Source organism: Culicoides brevitarsis, chromosome 1 (genome assembly GCF_036172545.1).
Source record: "Culicoides brevitarsis isolate CSIRO-B50_1 chromosome 1, AGI_CSIRO_Cbre_v1, whole genome shotgun sequence".
Lineage (NCBI taxonomy): Eukaryota > Metazoa > Arthropoda > Insecta > Diptera > Ceratopogonidae > Culicoides > Culicoides brevitarsis.
Window position 1 is genome coordinate 40896860 of NC_087085.1, and position 18016 is coordinate 40914875.

Genomic DNA, 18016 nt, shown 5'->3' on the forward strand with positions numbered 1-18016 from the left:
TTTTTAATTTAATAAATTATTTAATAATAATTTTAAGTTAATTAAATCAAATGAATAAAATTAATTTTTTTTTAGAAAATTTTATTTTATTTTTTACTTTAATTTAATTTGATTTAAAAATTCATTTAAAAAATTAAATAAAAACGAAAAAAAAAATTTAATTTAAAATTAAATTAAAAAATCAAAAATTAATTTTTATATTTTTTTAAAAATTTGTTGTAACTTTCACGTGCTAAAGGTTAATTAAAGTTACAAAAAATGGTTTAAAATAATTTTAAAAATTTTAATAGAATTAATATGAAGGTATTTATTTGATGAATTATTTTTTTTCAAAGAAATCGAAATCGTAACGAAAATGACTTAATAAAAATTTTCCTATATTTTTTTTTTGTGAATTTTTTTGCAAAAGAAATTTTATTACATACTCACAATTTTTTACTCCAATTAGAAAAATTTTTTAAAATTAAATTAAAGCTTCAAATATTTTTAATTGAATATAATTTTTTATTTTTATTTTATTTTTTTAATATTTCATAAAATTGGAATAAATATTTTGATCACATTGTCATTAAAAAATTCATAAATCCTTCATCTGAAGAAAGTCATCTACTTCCAGAGTTTGACGACTCCATCTCGACTACTTGACGCAACGAAAACCTGCTTCTCAGTTTTGCACATCAAAAGTTCCGTTATGCCATCATGATGTCCTGGATGAGGCAATTCTGGCGCTGATCTCGCCGAATCTTCCGTTTTTCTCGTTGAACTTAATTTTGTTTCGAGTTCCTGAATTACTCTTGTTCCATCGATCAAACGAGAACTTTGAAAAAAATAAAATTTTAATTAAATTTCTTCAAAAATAATTTTACTTACTCATAAGTGATACTGGATTTATTAATTGCATCCATGGGCGATGGAACAACGACAGCACAATTGTCTGAATTTGCAAAATCCCAATAACGAATCCGCTGATCGCTGCCTCCCGTGAGCAAAAATGGCGTTTTATCGACAGCGCCTGTCAACATCGCGCAAACCGAATGCGACGAAGTTGTCGTATTCGAGAGAGCTGGCGCCGGACTCGCCCAAAATGCTGTTTGACGTTGTTGCGTTTCGATGTTCCACGAGAAAACTTCGTTATTTTTCTGCGAAGATGAGATCAGCCACGAAGATTCGGTCGGGTGACACGTGATTCGACGGATTCGTGAGTCATGCGGATGTTTTATGCCGTTTTTGCCGTGAATCGGGAGACGGAAACGTAAATCCCAACAAATGTGCCATCCGCTACTTGTTCCAACGGCGAGCCAGCTGCTTGTTGGATCGATGCACATTGTCGTGATGACGCCTTTGTGCAAGTCATTTTCGAATTGCCACGCCATTTCGGGCATGCGAATGTCCCAACCGACGATCGAGCCGTAAACGGTGCAATAAACGATCGTATTTTGCGATCCTTGGTCCAACGGCATCATATCGACGACGCATCCTTCGCCATTGCTGTTCGTATCGAGATGTTTTGCTTGTTGAAGCGCCATCTTTCCCGATGTTGGATCGAGTTTCAGAAGCAATAATGTCCCATCTTTGCCTGCTACAGCGATAGATTGACCCGATTCGCAGGCAGCAACGGCATATAAAGGCGTATCTGCGGAATAAATTTGACGAGATCGATTAATGCTGTGTTGCCCATCCAATTTATTACAATCCCAAAGTCTAACAGTGCCATCTGTCGAGATACTCGTGAACAAATGAGAAAACGGCTTCAACGACGTCATTCTCGTTACCGCACTTTTATGTTCGTGCAAATGTGCGATCAGCGTTCCTTTGAGTTTCCATTTTGACGGGATCTGATACGAAGTCGAAAGTTCTGTGAAATCGTGAGAATTGACCGAATATTGTCCTTTTAATTCATCAATCAACCCATCTAGTTGCCCGCGACATTCGGCAATTTGTTCTTTCACGGAAATTCTGTCGGGCATGCTGTAATCCACGAGAGACATTGCCGGTTGGTTGTTCGAAGCCAAAATTGAGTCGTTTGATGGTAACGAAGGTGTTGGAGATGGCGAGTCGATGTTTGTGAAAGTATCCAAATTCGAAGCATCTGAACCCGTTTTTCGATGACGTTTCATCAAGTCGTTCTTCGTTTGACGATCATTTAAATTGACTTCTAAACAGATGCCGGGAGCAACTTTTAAGCGACCATCGAGTTGACGAACTTTGGCGCCATCTGATTTGCGTTCCTCGATACTGCGATAACGGTGAATTTTCAGAAGATGTTTTGACATTGAGAGAAGTTGGATTTCGGCGATTTCGTCAAGACCGTCGTTTTGTAAGCGGCGGAAGAGCTGAAATTAAATTGAAATTTTTTAATTAGTTATTTTTAAAATTTTCAAAAATAAAAATAGAAAAAATTTAAGGAAAAATATTTTAAAAAAAATTATAAATTTTTTCATAAATAAGCAATACTTTTTTAAAAATACAAAAACAAAATTAATAACAAGAATTAAAATTAATTAATTAATTTTATAAAAATAAAAAAAATGATCAAAAATAATAAATTAGAGCCCCTCTGATAAATTTTTATCCATTTGGAGCAAGATTTGACAAAAATTGCTTTGACACAGTTTTTGACACAGTTTTTTTGCTCTTGATTTAGTTTTTAAAACAAAACTATGTCAAAGAAAAAATTTTTTTTCAGTTTCAATTTTTTGGCAGTTTTGAGTTATAAAATGATTAAAAATGATAAATTAGAGCCCTCTGACAAATTTCAATCCATTTGGAGCAAGATTTGACAAAAATTGCTTTGACACAGTTTTTGACACAGTTTTTTTGCTCTTGATTTAGTTTTTAAAACAAAACTATGTCAAAGAAAAATTTTTTTTCAGTTTCAATTTTTTGGCAGTTTTGAGTTATAAAATGATTAAAAATGATAAATTAGAGCCCTCTGACAAATTTCAATCCATTTGGAGCAAGATTTGACAAAAATTGCTTTGACACAGTTTTTGACACAGTTTTTTTGCTCTTGATTTAGTTTTTAAAACAAAACTATGTCAAAGAAAAAATTTTTTTTCAGTTTCAATTTTTTGGCAGTTTTGAGTTATAAAATGATTAAAAATGATAAATTAGAGCCCTCTGACAAATTTCAATCCATTTGGAGCAAGATTTGACAAAAATTGCTTTGACACAGTTTTTGACACAGTTTTTTTGCTCTTGATTTAGTTTTTAAAACAAAACTATGTCAAAGAAAAAATTTTTTTTCAGTTTCAATTTTTTGGCAGTTTTGAGTTATAAAATGATTAAAAATGATAAATTAGAGCCCTCTGACAAATTTCAATCCATTTGGAGCAAGATTTGACAAAAATTGCTTTGACACAGTTTTTGACACAGTTTTTTTGCTCTTGATTTAGTTTTTAAAACAAAACTATGTCAAAGAAAAAAATTTTTTTCAGTTTCAATTTTTTGGCAGTTTTGAGTTATAAAATGATTAAAAATGATAAATTAGAGCCCTCTGACAAATTTCAATCCATTTGGAGCAAGATTTGACAAAAATTGCTTTGACACAGTTTTTGACACAGTTTTTTTGCTCTTGATTTAGTTTTTAAAACAAAACTATGTCAAAGAAAAAAAATTTTTTCAGTTTCAATTTTTTGGCAGTTTTGAGTTATAAAATGATTAAAAATGATAAATTAGAGCCCTCTGACAAATTTCAATCCATTTGGAGCAAGATTTGACAAAAATTGCTTTGACACAGTTTTTGACACAGTTTTTTTGCTCTTGATTTAGTTTTTAAAACAAAACTATGTCAAAGAAAAAATTTTTTTTCAGTTTCAATTTTTTGGCAGTTTTGAGTTATAAAATGATTAAAAATGATAAATTAGAGCCCTCTGACAAATTTCAATCCATTTGGAGCAAGATTTGACAAAAATTGCTTTGACACAGTTTTTGACACAGTTTTTTTGCTCTTGATTTAGTTTTTAAAAAAAAAACTATGTCAAAGAAAAAAGTTTTTTTCAGTTTCAATTTTTTGGCAGTTTTGAGTTACAAAATTATTAAAAATGATAAATTAGAGCCCTCTGACAAATTTCAATCCATTTGGAGCAAGATTTGACAAAAAAAGGTTTGACACAGTTTTTGACACAGTTTTTTTGCTCTTGATTTAGTTTTTAAAACAAAACTATGTCAAAGAAAAAATTTTTTTTCAGTTTCAATTTTTTGGCAGTTTTGAGTTATAAAATGATTAAAAATGATAAATTAGAGCCCTCTGACAAATTTCAATCCATTTGGAGCAAGATTTGACAAAAATTGCTTTGACACAGTTTTTGACACAGTTTTTTTGCTCTTGATTTAGTTTTTAAAACAAAACTATGTCAAAGAAAAAATTTTTTTTCAGTTTCAATTTTTTGGCAGTTTTGAGTTATAAAATGATTAAAAATGATAAATTAGAGCCCTCTGACAAATTTCAATCCATTTGGAGCAAGATTTGACAAAAATTGCTTTGACACAGTTTTTGACACAGTTTTTTTGCTCTTGATTTAGTTTTTAAAACAAAACTATGTCAAAGAAAAAATTTTTTTTCAGTTTCAATTTTTTGGCAGTTTTGAGTTATAAAATGATTAAAAATGATAAATTAGAGCCCTCTGACAAATTTCAATCCATTTGGAGCAAGATTTGACAAAAATTGCTTTGACACAGTTTTTGACACAGTTTTTTTGCTCTTGATTTAGTTTTTAAAACAAAACTATGTCAAAGAAAAAATTTTTTTTTTCAGTTTTAATTTTTTGGCAGTTTTGAGTTATAAAATGATTAAAAATGATAAATTAGAGCCCTCTGACAAATTTCAATCCATTTGGAGCAAGATTTGACAAAAATTGCTTTGACACAGTTTTTGACACAGTTTTTTTGCTCTTGATTTAGTTTTTAAAACAAAACTATGTCAAAGAAAAAATTTTTTTTCAGTTTCAATTTTTTGGCAGTTTTGAGTTATAAAATGATTAAAAATGATAAATTAGAGCCCTCTGACAAATTTCAATCCATTTGGAGCAATATTTGACAAAAATAGCTTTGACACAGTTTTTGACACAGTTTTTTTGCTCTTGATTTAGTTTTTAAAACAAAACTATGCACAGTTTCAATTTTTTGGCAAGTAAAAATGATTAAAAATGATAAAGTAGAGCCTTCTGACAAATTTTTATCCATTTGGATTAAAAATGATAAATTAGAGCCCTCTGATTTGACAAAAATTGCTTTGACACAGTTTTTGACACAGTTTTTTTGCTCTTGATTTAGTTTTTAAAACAAAATTATGTCAAAGAAAAAATTTTTTTTCAGTTTCAATTTTTTGGCAGTTTTGAGTTATAAAATGATTAAAAATGATAAATTAGAGCCCTCTGACAAATTTTCATCCAATTCAAAATTTTAAAAATTAAATAATAAAAAATAGATAAATCTGACAAAATAGGATAAAATAAAAAAAAATATTTTAGAAAAAAAATAAATTTTAATAAATTCAAAAACTACTCACATTTTTAACAGAAGTCGACATCTCAATCTGCTGCGGCATCTGTCCCTGATTCACGCGATCCCTTATTGTCTTCCTCTGTTTAATCACATCAATAAACTGCTCAATTTCCGGAAATCTCAACACTGCATCATAAATCGTTCGTGGCAATGGTTTCTGCAAACAATCCAACAGTAACTCCGGCTTCTCAACTTGAATCAATTGAATTTTCAGATGATTCACGATCGACGGCATTATTTTGCATTGCACATCCAACGGAGACAATTTTTTCGCCGCTGTCGATATCAAACCCCCAACTTCGTGTCGAATCCACAAATTCGGGTGATTCAAATAACATCCGCAAGCCTTGATAAAATCCACGAGGCCTGATTTTTGGATCAAATCCAATTCAGTCAAAGCTGTTGTTGCTCGAACTGCCTTTGCAATGACAAATTCTTCGGGATCGGTAAGTCCTTGTTCCAATAACGGCGCGAGAATTGGCGAACAGTGAGTTCCAACGAAGCCAGCGACGCCAACGATGCAATCGAAAAACGAACCACGGAGGTTTTTGTCTGTTTTGTCGTTCAAAAAGGTGATCATGTGCGATAAAATTATGTCGTTCGCTTTTTGACGCCCGAAAAAGACGCATAATTTGGTAATTCCCGATTCAATTAAAGTTTGCTTCACAATCGATTGGGAATCCGTTAAAAGATACATAATTGCCTGTTCCAACACTTCATGCAAGGCATTGAGCTCCATTTCATACCGTTGTGACGTCATTTCGTCGGGAAAATCTTGTTGTTGATGCTGCAAAAATTTCACGGCAGTTTCTGCGAGAGTTGCGATGTTTCGAGCATACGCGATGCGAACAATGTCGGATTTATCGTCGGCTAAAGGTGAAATTGATGGTAAAATGTACTCCGGGAAAATATTCCAATCACTTTTCGGGAGTCTTTGGACCAAAGAAACGCATTCCGTGAGTTTATCCAAAGCACAAACGCGAACTCGAGGCAGCGGATCGCTCGTTAGATACAAAATATAGGGCAAAATTCGATCTAAAATGATGTCGGAACTCGTATTTTGTGCTAATTTATGCAAAATTTCCAACGCGAAAATTTTCGAGTTGCATCTTTTGATGCCGCGAATGCATGAAGTTACCACAGTTGTCATTAAAATCAATCCGTTTGTGTTTTCTTCGGGTTTTGCGACAGAATCTCCTGTTACACTCGTGTCCTTATCACATAAAATCTCAATTATTTGCTCGATATCCGAATAAAGTCTCGTTAATTTGTCATCAATGGGCATTATTGGCGTTGATGAGAACATTTGCACGTAAGATTGCAAAAAAGAGTAAAAATATTCGGGAAAAAGTCTTCCTCGTTCTTCGTCGAGATAAATTTCCGCTGCTTTTCTCTGTTTCGGATCCAGATGAATCATCGAAGCAAGTAATCCGCGTAAATTTTTGTTCTCGATATTTTGCAAGTGTTTCGTTGCCATGTCAACGTCGCCGTTTTTGTAGGCCAAAAGTTGCGAATATTCAAACGGAGCAGTTCCATCAGTCCAAAGTTCGAGCAAAGCACATCCTGTTGAGAAAATGTCCATTTCTGGTGTCAATCCTTCGTTTTCTTTCTCCACAGAAGGCGATTTCAAGAATCTTTCGGGCGCGATGTAGCACGTGCGTCGTCGACTCGTGTCAAAGAAGTAATTATAGTCGGCTGGTTTGTCCTCGGGAAGGTAAACGGGCTTGAATGACGCGAAATCTGTGAGTAAAATCCAATTCCAGGAGGTTAGCATGATGTTTTCGAGTTTGATGTCGCCGTGGTAGATTTTTTGCTTGTGACATTGGTACAAGGCGTATAAGATTTGGAACGTAATCCACTTTTTTTCGATGACTGTGAGGAATGGACGAGTTGGGATGCGTTCGTACAAACTGTGTTTCACGTATTGACGCACTATTAAGCCTGCTTTTTCCGTTAACTGTGAGAAAAAATGAAAAAAATTATTAAAATTTGCTGAATTTGAATATAAGAATAAATTTGAAAAATTTCCAAAAAATTTTTAACCCGTGGAAAATTTTTTTTGTAATTTTTGTTCATTTTTAAAATTATATTTTAACAAATTTCTTTATAAAATTTAATTACTGAAAAAAATTATTGAAATATTAATAAGAAAATATATAAATTTCAAATGTTTTCTCGTCAGAATTTTTCCCAAAATTATAATTTTTTAAAGAGATTTGTTTTTATAAAAAATTTTTATTTTTAATTTTAATTTTTTCATTAATAATTTTTTTTTAATTTTTTTTGTAAAATAATTTAAAAAAAAAATTATAATTTTTTTTTAATTTATTTTTTATTTTTTTTTATTTTTTTTTTTTTAATTTTTTTTTTTTAATTTTTTTAAAATTTTTTTATTTTTATTTTTTTAATTAATTTTTTTATTTTATTTTATAATTTTTTGAAGAAAAATTAATACAAAAAATAATGAAAATTTGTCTTAATAAATTAAATTTTTTTTTTAATTATTTTAATTATTTTTAAAATTTTTAAATTTAATTTGATTTTTTTAATGTCTGAACAAATTTGATTTTTATAAATTTTTCATTTTTAATTAAAAAAAATAATTCTAATTTTCACAAATCAGAAATAAATTAAACCAAATTTTTTAAACAAATTTCATCAAAAATTTTTATTTATTTTTTATTTAATTTTTTTTTTTATTATATAATATTTCTTAATTTTTTTCTCGCAAAAAATAAAATTTTCGTTTACTTTTGAAAAAAAAAAATAATTTAAAAAATTTTTGAATTTAAAATTAAATATTTTTGAAATTTTCGAATGAAAAAAAAATTATTTTTTGGAAAATTTTTGAAATTTTTCTCTTTAAAAAATTGATAATTTTTATACTTACAAACCATCGCTGAAATGGCAAACAATTAATTGCTCCATTCAGCCCTTTACGAATTTCTGCTAATCTTCTCTCATGCACATCCAAAAGCACAGAAGGATCATGACGCACAAAAACTTTTATCACGACGGGTCCTTCGTCACTTTTTGCCCGCACTACTTTAAGAAATCTCGTACTTCCCATACTAAAAATTAAAAAAAAAATGAAAAAAATTATTTTGCGTTCAAAATTTTTGTGAATCTCTTACTTTGCTTCATATTGCAGATCGAGTTCAAAGGGCACCAAGTAATGTTCAACGGGTAAAATTTGTGATGGAGCAACCGCTACCAATTGATTTCCCATTTTTTCCTCTTTTTTGCACTCGATTCGGGTTTTAAAACAGGAAATTTAATAATTTTTACTCGCAATTTGTGAATTTCTTTTGTTTTGTTTTTGTTCGTCGTGCCCAGCTCGAAAACCAGCTGATTGACATGCCCGACGAGCATTTTTGGCGAAAACGTCACTGCAGTTTGTCACAAACGAGCCTTTTGTTTTCTTTTGTTTCACCATTGAAGTAAAATTCTTTTTTAACTGCAAATTGATGTGTACAACTGCCAAACGAATCGCAGGATGTCGACGGAATTCCAGCCGAAACGCATCAAACTCGAGATACTGAAATCCGATGGCACGCAAAACAACAAGAAGTTTGTGAAGTTGATGCCTTTCGGGACTCACAATTCCAAAGGTTTGCACTTTCTCTCGTGATGTTTCTTTGTTTTCACGCAAAATTCACTCGTGATAAGCTCGAATTTTACGATTTTTTTACTTTTTGAACGAAATTTGTTGAAAAAAATCAAAAATCGTGACTTCATTTCACACCTTTCACTCCGTGAAGGGAAAGGGAGTTCAAGTACATGCGGGTTTCGATTGAAAAAATATTTTTTTCTTCATCTTTTCAGGCAAAGAAATCAAGACTGAAGCCAAGGTCTGCCAAATTCTCAATCCGTCCCGGCTTTCAGGTGAGTTTTTATATTTTTAAATAATTTTTCAACGTCAAAAGTGCATTTTTCGTTGCAGATTTGCATGACCTTGATGACAGTTCACGAGGAACGTCGAGCAGCGGAGGGCGTAAGTTTACAATTTGACTCCCATTTTATGGGCTGATAACGTTTATCATGTAATTTTTTTGTTTTGCAGTCATCACACCGACGCTGACTTTGCGGAATGTCAGTATTCATCAAACGCACCAGCAACAACAACAACTTACACAAAATAAACAAACGAGTGCGGCATTTACTACATTTATTAAAGGTAACGTTTGTTTATTTTAGATTTTGTGTGGCTTATCTCGTGTGAAAAAAAATTTAGTTAGGCGAGGTGAATTTTTTATTTTACTTTTGGTTGTTTACCCGAACGTTCATTTTAAGAGTTGAAAGTTCATTTTGTTGAAAAAAAAATTCATTTCGAGATCGAAATTATTTGTTTAGAAAATTCAAAAGTTTATTTTGTAAATATTTCGAGGTTTTCATGATCTAAATTCTCATTTCGAGATAGGAAAGCTTTTTTCGAAAACTAAAAATTTTATTTCGTAAATTAATTGTTCATTTCGAGAGATAAAAAATTCATTTCGAGAGCTTCAATGATAATTTCGAGATCCAAAATTTTGAATACGAAAACTAAAATATATTTTTTCAAAAAAAATTTGTAAATTTTCAGAACGAAATTTTTATATCGAAAAAAAAAATTCATTATTTGGAGAGTCAATTTTCAATTCGAGATAGAAAATGTTCATTTCGAGTTCGTAATAATTTATTTTAAAAATTAAATAAAAAGTTTCATACGAAATTTTTGAATTTTTATGGTTAAATTTCAAATAAAAGGATCTAAAAATTTCATTTTCAAAATAAAATTTTTTTTTTCGAGAGATTAAATATTTCTTAAATATTGAAATAAGTCAAATTAAAGAACGAAAAAATTCATTTCGAGAACTAAAAATTTTATTTCGAGATCGAAATAATTATTTTGAGAAAAAGAGTTCATTTGGAATATTTAATTTTTTTTTTAAAAAGCAAAAATTTTCATTTCGAGAATATATTTGTTTATTTATTGGGTTTAATTGTTCTTTGCGATGATACAAAAATTCATTTCGAGACTAAATCTATTCGTTTCGAAAACAAAAGTGTTCATTTTGTAAGAAAACTCAGTTTTATAAGAGCTTTATTTTCATTTTCGAGAATAAAAACTTTAATTTTGAAAATAATTTTTTTTCAAAAATTTTTTATTTCTTCTAAAAATCTAAAAAATTCTAAGAAAAATCTTGTCGAATATTCATTTTAAGAAAAATTATTAATTTCGAGATCTAAAAATTTCAGTTCGAGATCGAAAATTTTTTTTCTAAAAAATTTTTCATTTCGAGTTTTTAATTTTTAACACTAAAATATTCATTTTTAAAAATTTAACAAAAAATCAAAAATAAATAAAAAAAATAATTTAGAAAAAAAATTAAAAAAAAACATTTTCAAAAATTTTATTCGCCTAATTAAATTTAACCCGCCTTACCGAGATAAGAGATCTAATGATTCACTCGTGTTTACTTCCTACAATAAAAAAAAACTGACGTAATTTTTGTTTTTTTTTTCTTATCAGGAGAACCAAAGCATGATGAACTTCAGTCATTATTCGATAAGGAAATGCCGCGTTCGCTCGTGAAGCATGAACCTGCGAAAACCCCCGATGTGATAGCACTGTCCGACGACACGGATAGCGAAGCCACCGAAAAGGATCTCGATCCGCAGCGCAATTTCGACTTTATCGAGGAAGCCTCCGTCATGGATGACGAAATAATGGACGACTTCCAGGACTTGTTTCAGCACAACATGAACGACGAGCAGCACGAAAAAATCTTTCACGAGCTTCTCAATGCGACAAGTGCCGTTACGAGTCCGCCGCCGCCGCCGAAGGATTGTGACAAAAACGAGCCAATTAACGGACAAAGTACAAATTTTCTGACCAATGCGCAGCATCAGCAGCAACCTACAAGTAACAATGAAAACAGTGTTGTGACTAACAATAGTAATAGTAACGATAATCATCCGCATAACCATCAAGATTTTCTCATAAATCCCACGTCTTTCGTGCCAATTGCGAGTAAAGTGCCCGATTCGACGCACAAAACGGCTTCTGTGGCATCCGACGAGCGAAACGAGTCACAACAACCCGTAACGACAGCAGCTACAAGCCCGTCGATTCACACGACGCACACCGAAGCATCGCAATCGACAAATGCCGACATCCTAAATTACCTCAAACGCATCGAACGACGTCTCGGCAACATCGAAAAACGTTTAACAAAAATCGAGGAAGCGCAAAATTCGCAACAAACGCACGATTCGGAGTCAAGTGACGCTGATGATCTCATCGACGACGACATGTTGTTGTCTCTCAAGTTCCCGATCAAGAAGAAACACAGCTTGGACATCTTCGAGAACATCCTAAAAGTCCCCAAAATGAAACGCAGCTTGGAACTCAAGTTCAAACAGTATCTCGGCATGAACGAAAGCGACACCATCGACATGATTCTCGCCGAAATGATCGATCCGCATGTGCAGGAGAACTTCAAATGGCGCCAAAGTGACTTGACCCGTTCCTTCGAGAACTACGTTTACATCAACAAACTCATCTTCGACTGTGTCAAACACCATTTTCAGCCATTCTCGAATGTCGAATACATTCGTCTCATGTCACTCATCCTCAATCGACCGTCGCGCATCTCCGCAATCCAAAGAAACTTCGGTCGAACGAATTTCCAAAATGTGAAAAACTCAAAATGCTAAAAAAATTCACGAATTTATTTTTTTTTTTTGCACTAATTTATTGTCGAGGACAAAATTTCATAGAAATGTAAGCATTCCTTTTTCGTTTTTCATGAACAATCAAGCCAAAAATCTGATGAAATTGTTCAAAAAAAATTATGAGTGAAAGAAAGTCGTAATTACCTAACTTAGAAGTGATTGAAAAAAAACATCAACATAAATGTGAATTAGAATTAATTCTAAAATTAATTTGTTAACAACTTGTAACAAGCTAAAAATATTAAAAACAAAGCAGCGATCTTTGAGATGAAAAAAATAAAAGAAATAAAATTTATTATTTTCAAAACAGAAAATTTTAGTTTTTTTTTATTTTAAAACTCATAAAAAATAGAGAAAAATAAATTTTAAAAATAAAAAAAAATTGAGCTTCAGATTTTAATAAAAATTTTAACCTAAATAAATTTAAATAATTTTATGATGAAATTCAAGAATAAATAAATAAAAAAAATCGTTAAATAAAAAATTTAAAATATCATTAAAAATTTTTGATATTTTTTTCAAAAAAAAAAAAAAAAAAAATGTTTTTATCTAATTTTTTTTTAAAGGCTTTTAAAATTTAAATTTTTTAATTAAATTAAAAAATTTTTAAATTTAATTAAATTAATTTGTTTAAATTAAAGTTTTCATTAATTTATTGAATTAAATTTAAAAAAATAAAATAAAAAATTAAATAATTTTTTTTTATTTAATTTAATTTTAATTTATTTTAATTTTAACATTTATAAATATTAATCGATTGAATTTTAAAAATTGTCGAAAAAAAAATTACAAAATACTTAAAAAATTAAAACAAAAAAAGTATACTTACAATTTATTTTCAATGTTAAAAATTTAAATTTAATTAATTTAAAATATTAATTTTTTAAAAAATTTCTGAACAAAATATTTTATTATTTTGAATTTAAATTATTGAAGCCAAATATTTTTTTTTAATTTCCATAAAAAGAAACCATCGATTTTCTGAGAAAAAAAATTATACAGAAAAAAACTTAAGGTTCGTATCTTATTTGCGCATTAAAATCATTGAAAACTGAAAAAAATCAATAAAAAAACACATAAAAAATTTAAATTTTGAATTGAATGTAATTTATTTTCTTGATTATAATCTCCTTAAATTTATTTTTTTCTTAATTTTACATGTCTAACTATCATATATTTTAGCATAGTTATTTATTACATAATTAATACAATTTTAATAAATGAAAAGATCTTCTTAAATACATTAAAAATTTATTTTTCCTTGCAATAATTAAATATCTAAATGCATTTTTTTTTAATAATTATTTTTAATTAATTCCTTATTTCTGTAATTAATTTTTATTTTTAAATAGTTTTTTTTCGTTTTTATGCAATTTTCGATTATATATATTTTTTCTTTGTACACAGCGAATTGCCAAGCCAAAATAAAGTAAATTTATATTGCACTTTTAATTGAATCTGAAGCGCGAGATTTAATTTTAATTTTTTAAAATAATAATTTTTGATTGCTCACAATTAATTTCAACAAAAAAAAAAAAATAAAATTTAAGTCAGGCTTGATTTTAATTATTTTTTAATATCATAATTAATTTTTTAAGAGTTAATTTTAGTTTTTAGGTAATTTATTACACATTTTCGTATGAATTATATTAATGTCAATAGGTAGCTGTTGGAGATCCCGCTCGTGCTGCTGTGCTGTGATCGATTGCTTGGGCCTCGTTGTGATGATGCGCATTCAGGGGATGCGGATGCGGAATATGCGTGGGAGAGTGTGCTAATGTATTGGCGTTACTGTCTAACGGTTGCGGAGATCCAGTCAACATTGGATTCTGAAGTCCAGCTAAGGAACGTACTTGTAGTAGGAGACGTTGGTGTTCTTGTGCTTTTGCTCGCAGGCATGCGATGGAATTGTTTCTGTAAAAAAAAATTGAAGAAAAAAATTTAATTATTTTTTCTAAAAATTAAAAAAAAAAATTCTTAATAAATTAAGGTTATTTAATTTAAATAATTTTTTTTAAACTTTAAAAATCTAAAAAAAAATATAAAAATAAACAATTTAACAATTTATTTAAACAAATTGCACATTTTCAATTATTTTTTTAAACATTTATTTTCAATATTTTTTTTTATTTGTCAATTAATTAATTTTTAATTTTAAAATAATTTATTTTTTAATTAAAAAAATTTATTAATTTAATTAAAAATTATTTAAAAATGTTTTAAAATTAATTAAAATAAAATTTATTTTTTTTTAAATTTAATTTTTTAATTTTTTTAAATTTTTTTTTTATTTAAAATTTTTTATTTATTTAATTTTTTCAATTTAAATTTAATTAATTTTTAAAAACTGAATTAAATTTTTTAAAATTTAAATTTATTAATTTTATATTTATTTTTAATCAATTTAAATTTATTGATTTTTTTAAAAACTGAATTAAATTTTTAAGTTTATTAAATTATTTAATTATTAAATTTATTTTTTTTTTACCTTTTTTAAAATTTTATTTAAAAAAAAATTTTTTTTAATCAAATAATTTTTTTTCTTAATTTTATTAGAATTTAAATAGAAAAATAAGAAAATCTAATCACCGTATATAGGAAATGGGGTCTCTGTTGTAGTCAACCCACCTAAACATCTCGGGGTCTGCATCATGCAAATTACTATAACTATTGCTACTGCTATTTGGATTACTGTGATGTGACGATGGACTAGAATTGGGGTTGCTAAAGTCCTTTTTGCCGCTGATATCCATGGGACTTAGTTGATGATGCGTCGCCGGATGCATCATCGTGTGCGGCGACGGCGAATGATGTCCCGTTACCGAGACAATGGAATGCGGTGAGTCTGCTTGCGGCGGATGTTGCTGTTGCTGCGACATATTATTGCTCGAATTGTTGTTGTTGTTATTATTATTCACAGGCGACATTGGAGGAGCTTTTGACGCAACAGATCCGACACTTGCATCACTGTCATCCGTCTTGTTATCCTCTCGATCGCTACAATCGTCGGAATTTTTCAACGTTTCTGCTGCTTCGATGGATTTTCGGTGCATGCCTAAAAGAAAAATTTAAAAAAAAATTATTTTAATTTCGGAAAATGAGAAAAAATTACAACAACAATAAAAATGTTCTAAAAAATCATAAATTTTCGACTAAACTACGTGTCTAAAAAATAATTCAATTAAAAAATTATTTACTTTTCGCCTCCATACCTAGCAACCATGGAGCAACAGACTCATTTTCCTTCGCCGACTTCAAAATAGTATCCGGAAGCGGCAAAGAGTGTCTCACCATAGCGCCATACAAGCCATATTCCGCCATTATTGTACTTCGTCCCCAACATTTTTCCGTTTTGCGCCACTTTGCACGTCGATTTTGAAACCAAACCTGAAAAAAATCAAAAAAATCTTTTAAAATCCGACACAAAAAAAAATTTATTTGTCGACAAAAGAGTTCTAAATGCCAATTTTCTCTCTAACTGCACGCTATTATCACTAAATTGATTAAATTAAATTGAAAAAAAGTTACATCCATAAAGTACCTGTCCCCGGAGACGTCATCAACATCATGTATTAAAATAAAATAATCAAAATAACACACTATAAATAATTTGTTTTAATATTTTGCCAATATACTCCCTGCATCCCTAATGTACTTAACACTGCAGTTCAGAATTTTCACACACTTTTATTTACATTTATTTTCACTCTCGTACAAATTATTTTAGCTTCGAAACAAAAAAAAAATCTATTCCCAAAAGACAGTTCGCGACGATCTACTTGATCATATGCTAACAAACAAGAAAAATTTCCCTTGAACCGTTACAAATTTTATGAAAAAAAGGGATGAACAGTACAAGTTGTTACATTAAATACCATACGTGCTGAGGGGTAATCATATCATCAAAATAGATAAATAATAATGTGGACCAAAGTTGGTTGGTTAATGTTGTGTGTAAAAGAAACGTTTTGCACTTGCACTCAAATCTAATGAAAAATAATCAATTTTATTGAATTGAATGAATCGCGAGGGAAAATTATTTTTTTTTCACGGAAAGTTTGGTCAAAATTTTTTGAAATTTATTTTTAAAAGTTATTTTAATTTAATAAATTAAAATATTTTTTATAATAAAATAAATATTATAAGTTTATTTTGAAAAAATTTTCAATCATTTAATATTTTTATAAATTATTTTTATTTAATTTTTAATTTATTTTATTTAAGTTAGTTATTTTTTTATTTAATTTAATTTTTATTTTTAATTTTTATTTTTTAATTTTTAAATATTTAATTTTAAAAATTAATTAATTTTTTTTTCTTTTTTTAATTTTTTTTTATTAAAAATTTATTGAAAAAAAAAATTTTTTTACTAAATTTGTATAAAAAAAAGTTAATTTTAAAATAAATTTTTGTCCAAATTTTTTTTTCCTAAAAATATTAAGATTTTTCTAAACAACATGATTACAATTTATGGTTAAAAAAAATTAAAATCTATTTAAAAATATTCATATAAAAATTATAAGATTGTTTTTAATTAATTATTATTTATAATATCAAATCAAAAAATTAATAAATAATTTTAAAAAATTACATTTTTAATAAAAATATTTTAAAAAATTATTTTTAATTATTAAATTTTATTTAATAATTTTTGAGTTTAAAAAAATTAAAATTGTAATTTTGTTCAAATAAAAATTTAATTAAAAAATATTTATTAATTTAAACATTTATTAATTTAAAAAAATATTTTTTTATTAAAAAAAAAATAAAAAAAAATTTTTTTTTAATAAATTTTTAAATATTTTTTGAGCTTAAAGAATTTAATTTGTAATTTTGTACAAATTAAAATTTTAATAAAAATTTAAATAAAAATGAAAATTTTTTTAAAATAAATTTATTTAAGAATATTTTTTAAATATTTTTCTTTTAAATTTTTAATTCAATTTATTTTTTTTTAATTTAATTATTTTTTAAAATTAAATTAAATTAAACAAATAAAAATTCACAAAATAAATCAAATAACTGAACTTTAGCAAAATGTCAAGTATCTCACGAACGAAACAAAACCTCATTAACAAATTATGATAAATATTTGATGATAATTTGTGTGTGAAATTTCGTAATAAACACTTGTCTCTTTTTCAACAAAATAAACCCTCTTTCGAAAAAAAAAATATTTTTTCCACAGTAGACCTTCGTCCCCTTCGCCAATAAACACAAAAAAAAACCAAAAAGATTCACCAAATTAATTTTTCAAGAGGGGAACTTGTATCTCTTTGTTGTTCAGACTCTCTGTTAATTCTCATAGAGACGCGTAATTCAATACTGCAGATTGCTACAATTTTTAGAAAAAAAAAAGTAATAATAGACACCATCCAACATAAATATAAATTTAAAATAATAAGGACGTGAAAACAATATTTTGATTGTAATTTGAACCTTTATTGACAAAAGTTTTGCTTTTCTACGCATTGTTTGCCAACCTTTTCAAGTGATAATTAAATTTCACAACGCCCGTTGTCTGTTGCAGTGTTTCGGTGCAGGACGACGTGTGCGTTTTTGCCTCGAAGGTTTAGTGTGTTGTTTATATATGTGGTAAATTGATTGGATTATTGCCATTTATGTCGATGTCGACGACGAGAAAATGAAAACTTTTACTAATTACATTTTGTACGGAAAATTCCTCTCTAATGACTTCTGAACGAGAAAAAGAATTTTTGGAATTCCACTCAAATTTAATAATATTTTCCTTTTTTCGTCTCGCGTGTGCACGAAAATCCTCTGTCTCGTGCTC

General features: G+C 28.3%; 3 protein-coding genes across 3 annotated transcripts in view; 1 reads left to right on the top strand and 2 right to left on the bottom strand.

Annotated features, from left to right (window-relative positions):
- Nucleotides 1-495: 495 nt before the first annotated feature.
- Nucleotides 496-8827, bottom strand: LOC134838202 (phosphoinositide 3-kinase regulatory subunit 4). Its single transcript, XM_063853677.1, has 5 exons — nt 8640-8827; nt 8396-8576; nt 5510-7462; nt 871-2333; nt 496-817 (listed from the first exon to the last, which is right to left on the bottom strand). The coding sequence occupies exons 1-5, from the start codon at nt 8732-8734 to the stop codon at nt 607-609; spliced, it is 3903 nt and encodes a 1300-aa protein (XP_063709747.1). The 5' UTR covers nt 8735-8827; the 3' UTR covers nt 496-606.
- Nucleotides 8828-8916: 89 nt separating this feature from the next.
- On the top strand, nt 8917-12483 carry LOC134836992 (ankyrin-3-like). The gene is made up of 5 exons (XM_063852295.1): nt 8917-9116; nt 9331-9390; nt 9449-9499; nt 9569-9682; nt 11018-12483. The coding sequence occupies exons 1-5, from the start codon at nt 9002-9004 to the stop codon at nt 12202-12204; spliced, it is 1527 nt and encodes a 508-aa protein (XP_063708365.1). The 5' UTR covers nt 8917-9001; the 3' UTR covers nt 12205-12483.
- Nucleotides 12484-13877: 1394 nt separating this feature from the next.
- The window catches only part of LOC134837841 (homeobox protein ceh-10-like), a 40043-nt gene continuing 35904 nt past the window's right edge, over nt 13878-18016 (bottom strand). Inside the window, exons 7-9 of the mRNA XM_063853233.1 lie at nt 15435-15609; nt 14812-15277; nt 13878-14136 (exon numbers count right to left, since the gene is read on the bottom strand). Coding sequence (XP_063709303.1) covers nt 13878-14136; nt 14812-15277; nt 15435-15609 — 900 coding nt within the window. The remainder of the gene's footprint in view (nt 14137-14811; nt 15278-15434; nt 15610-18016) is intronic.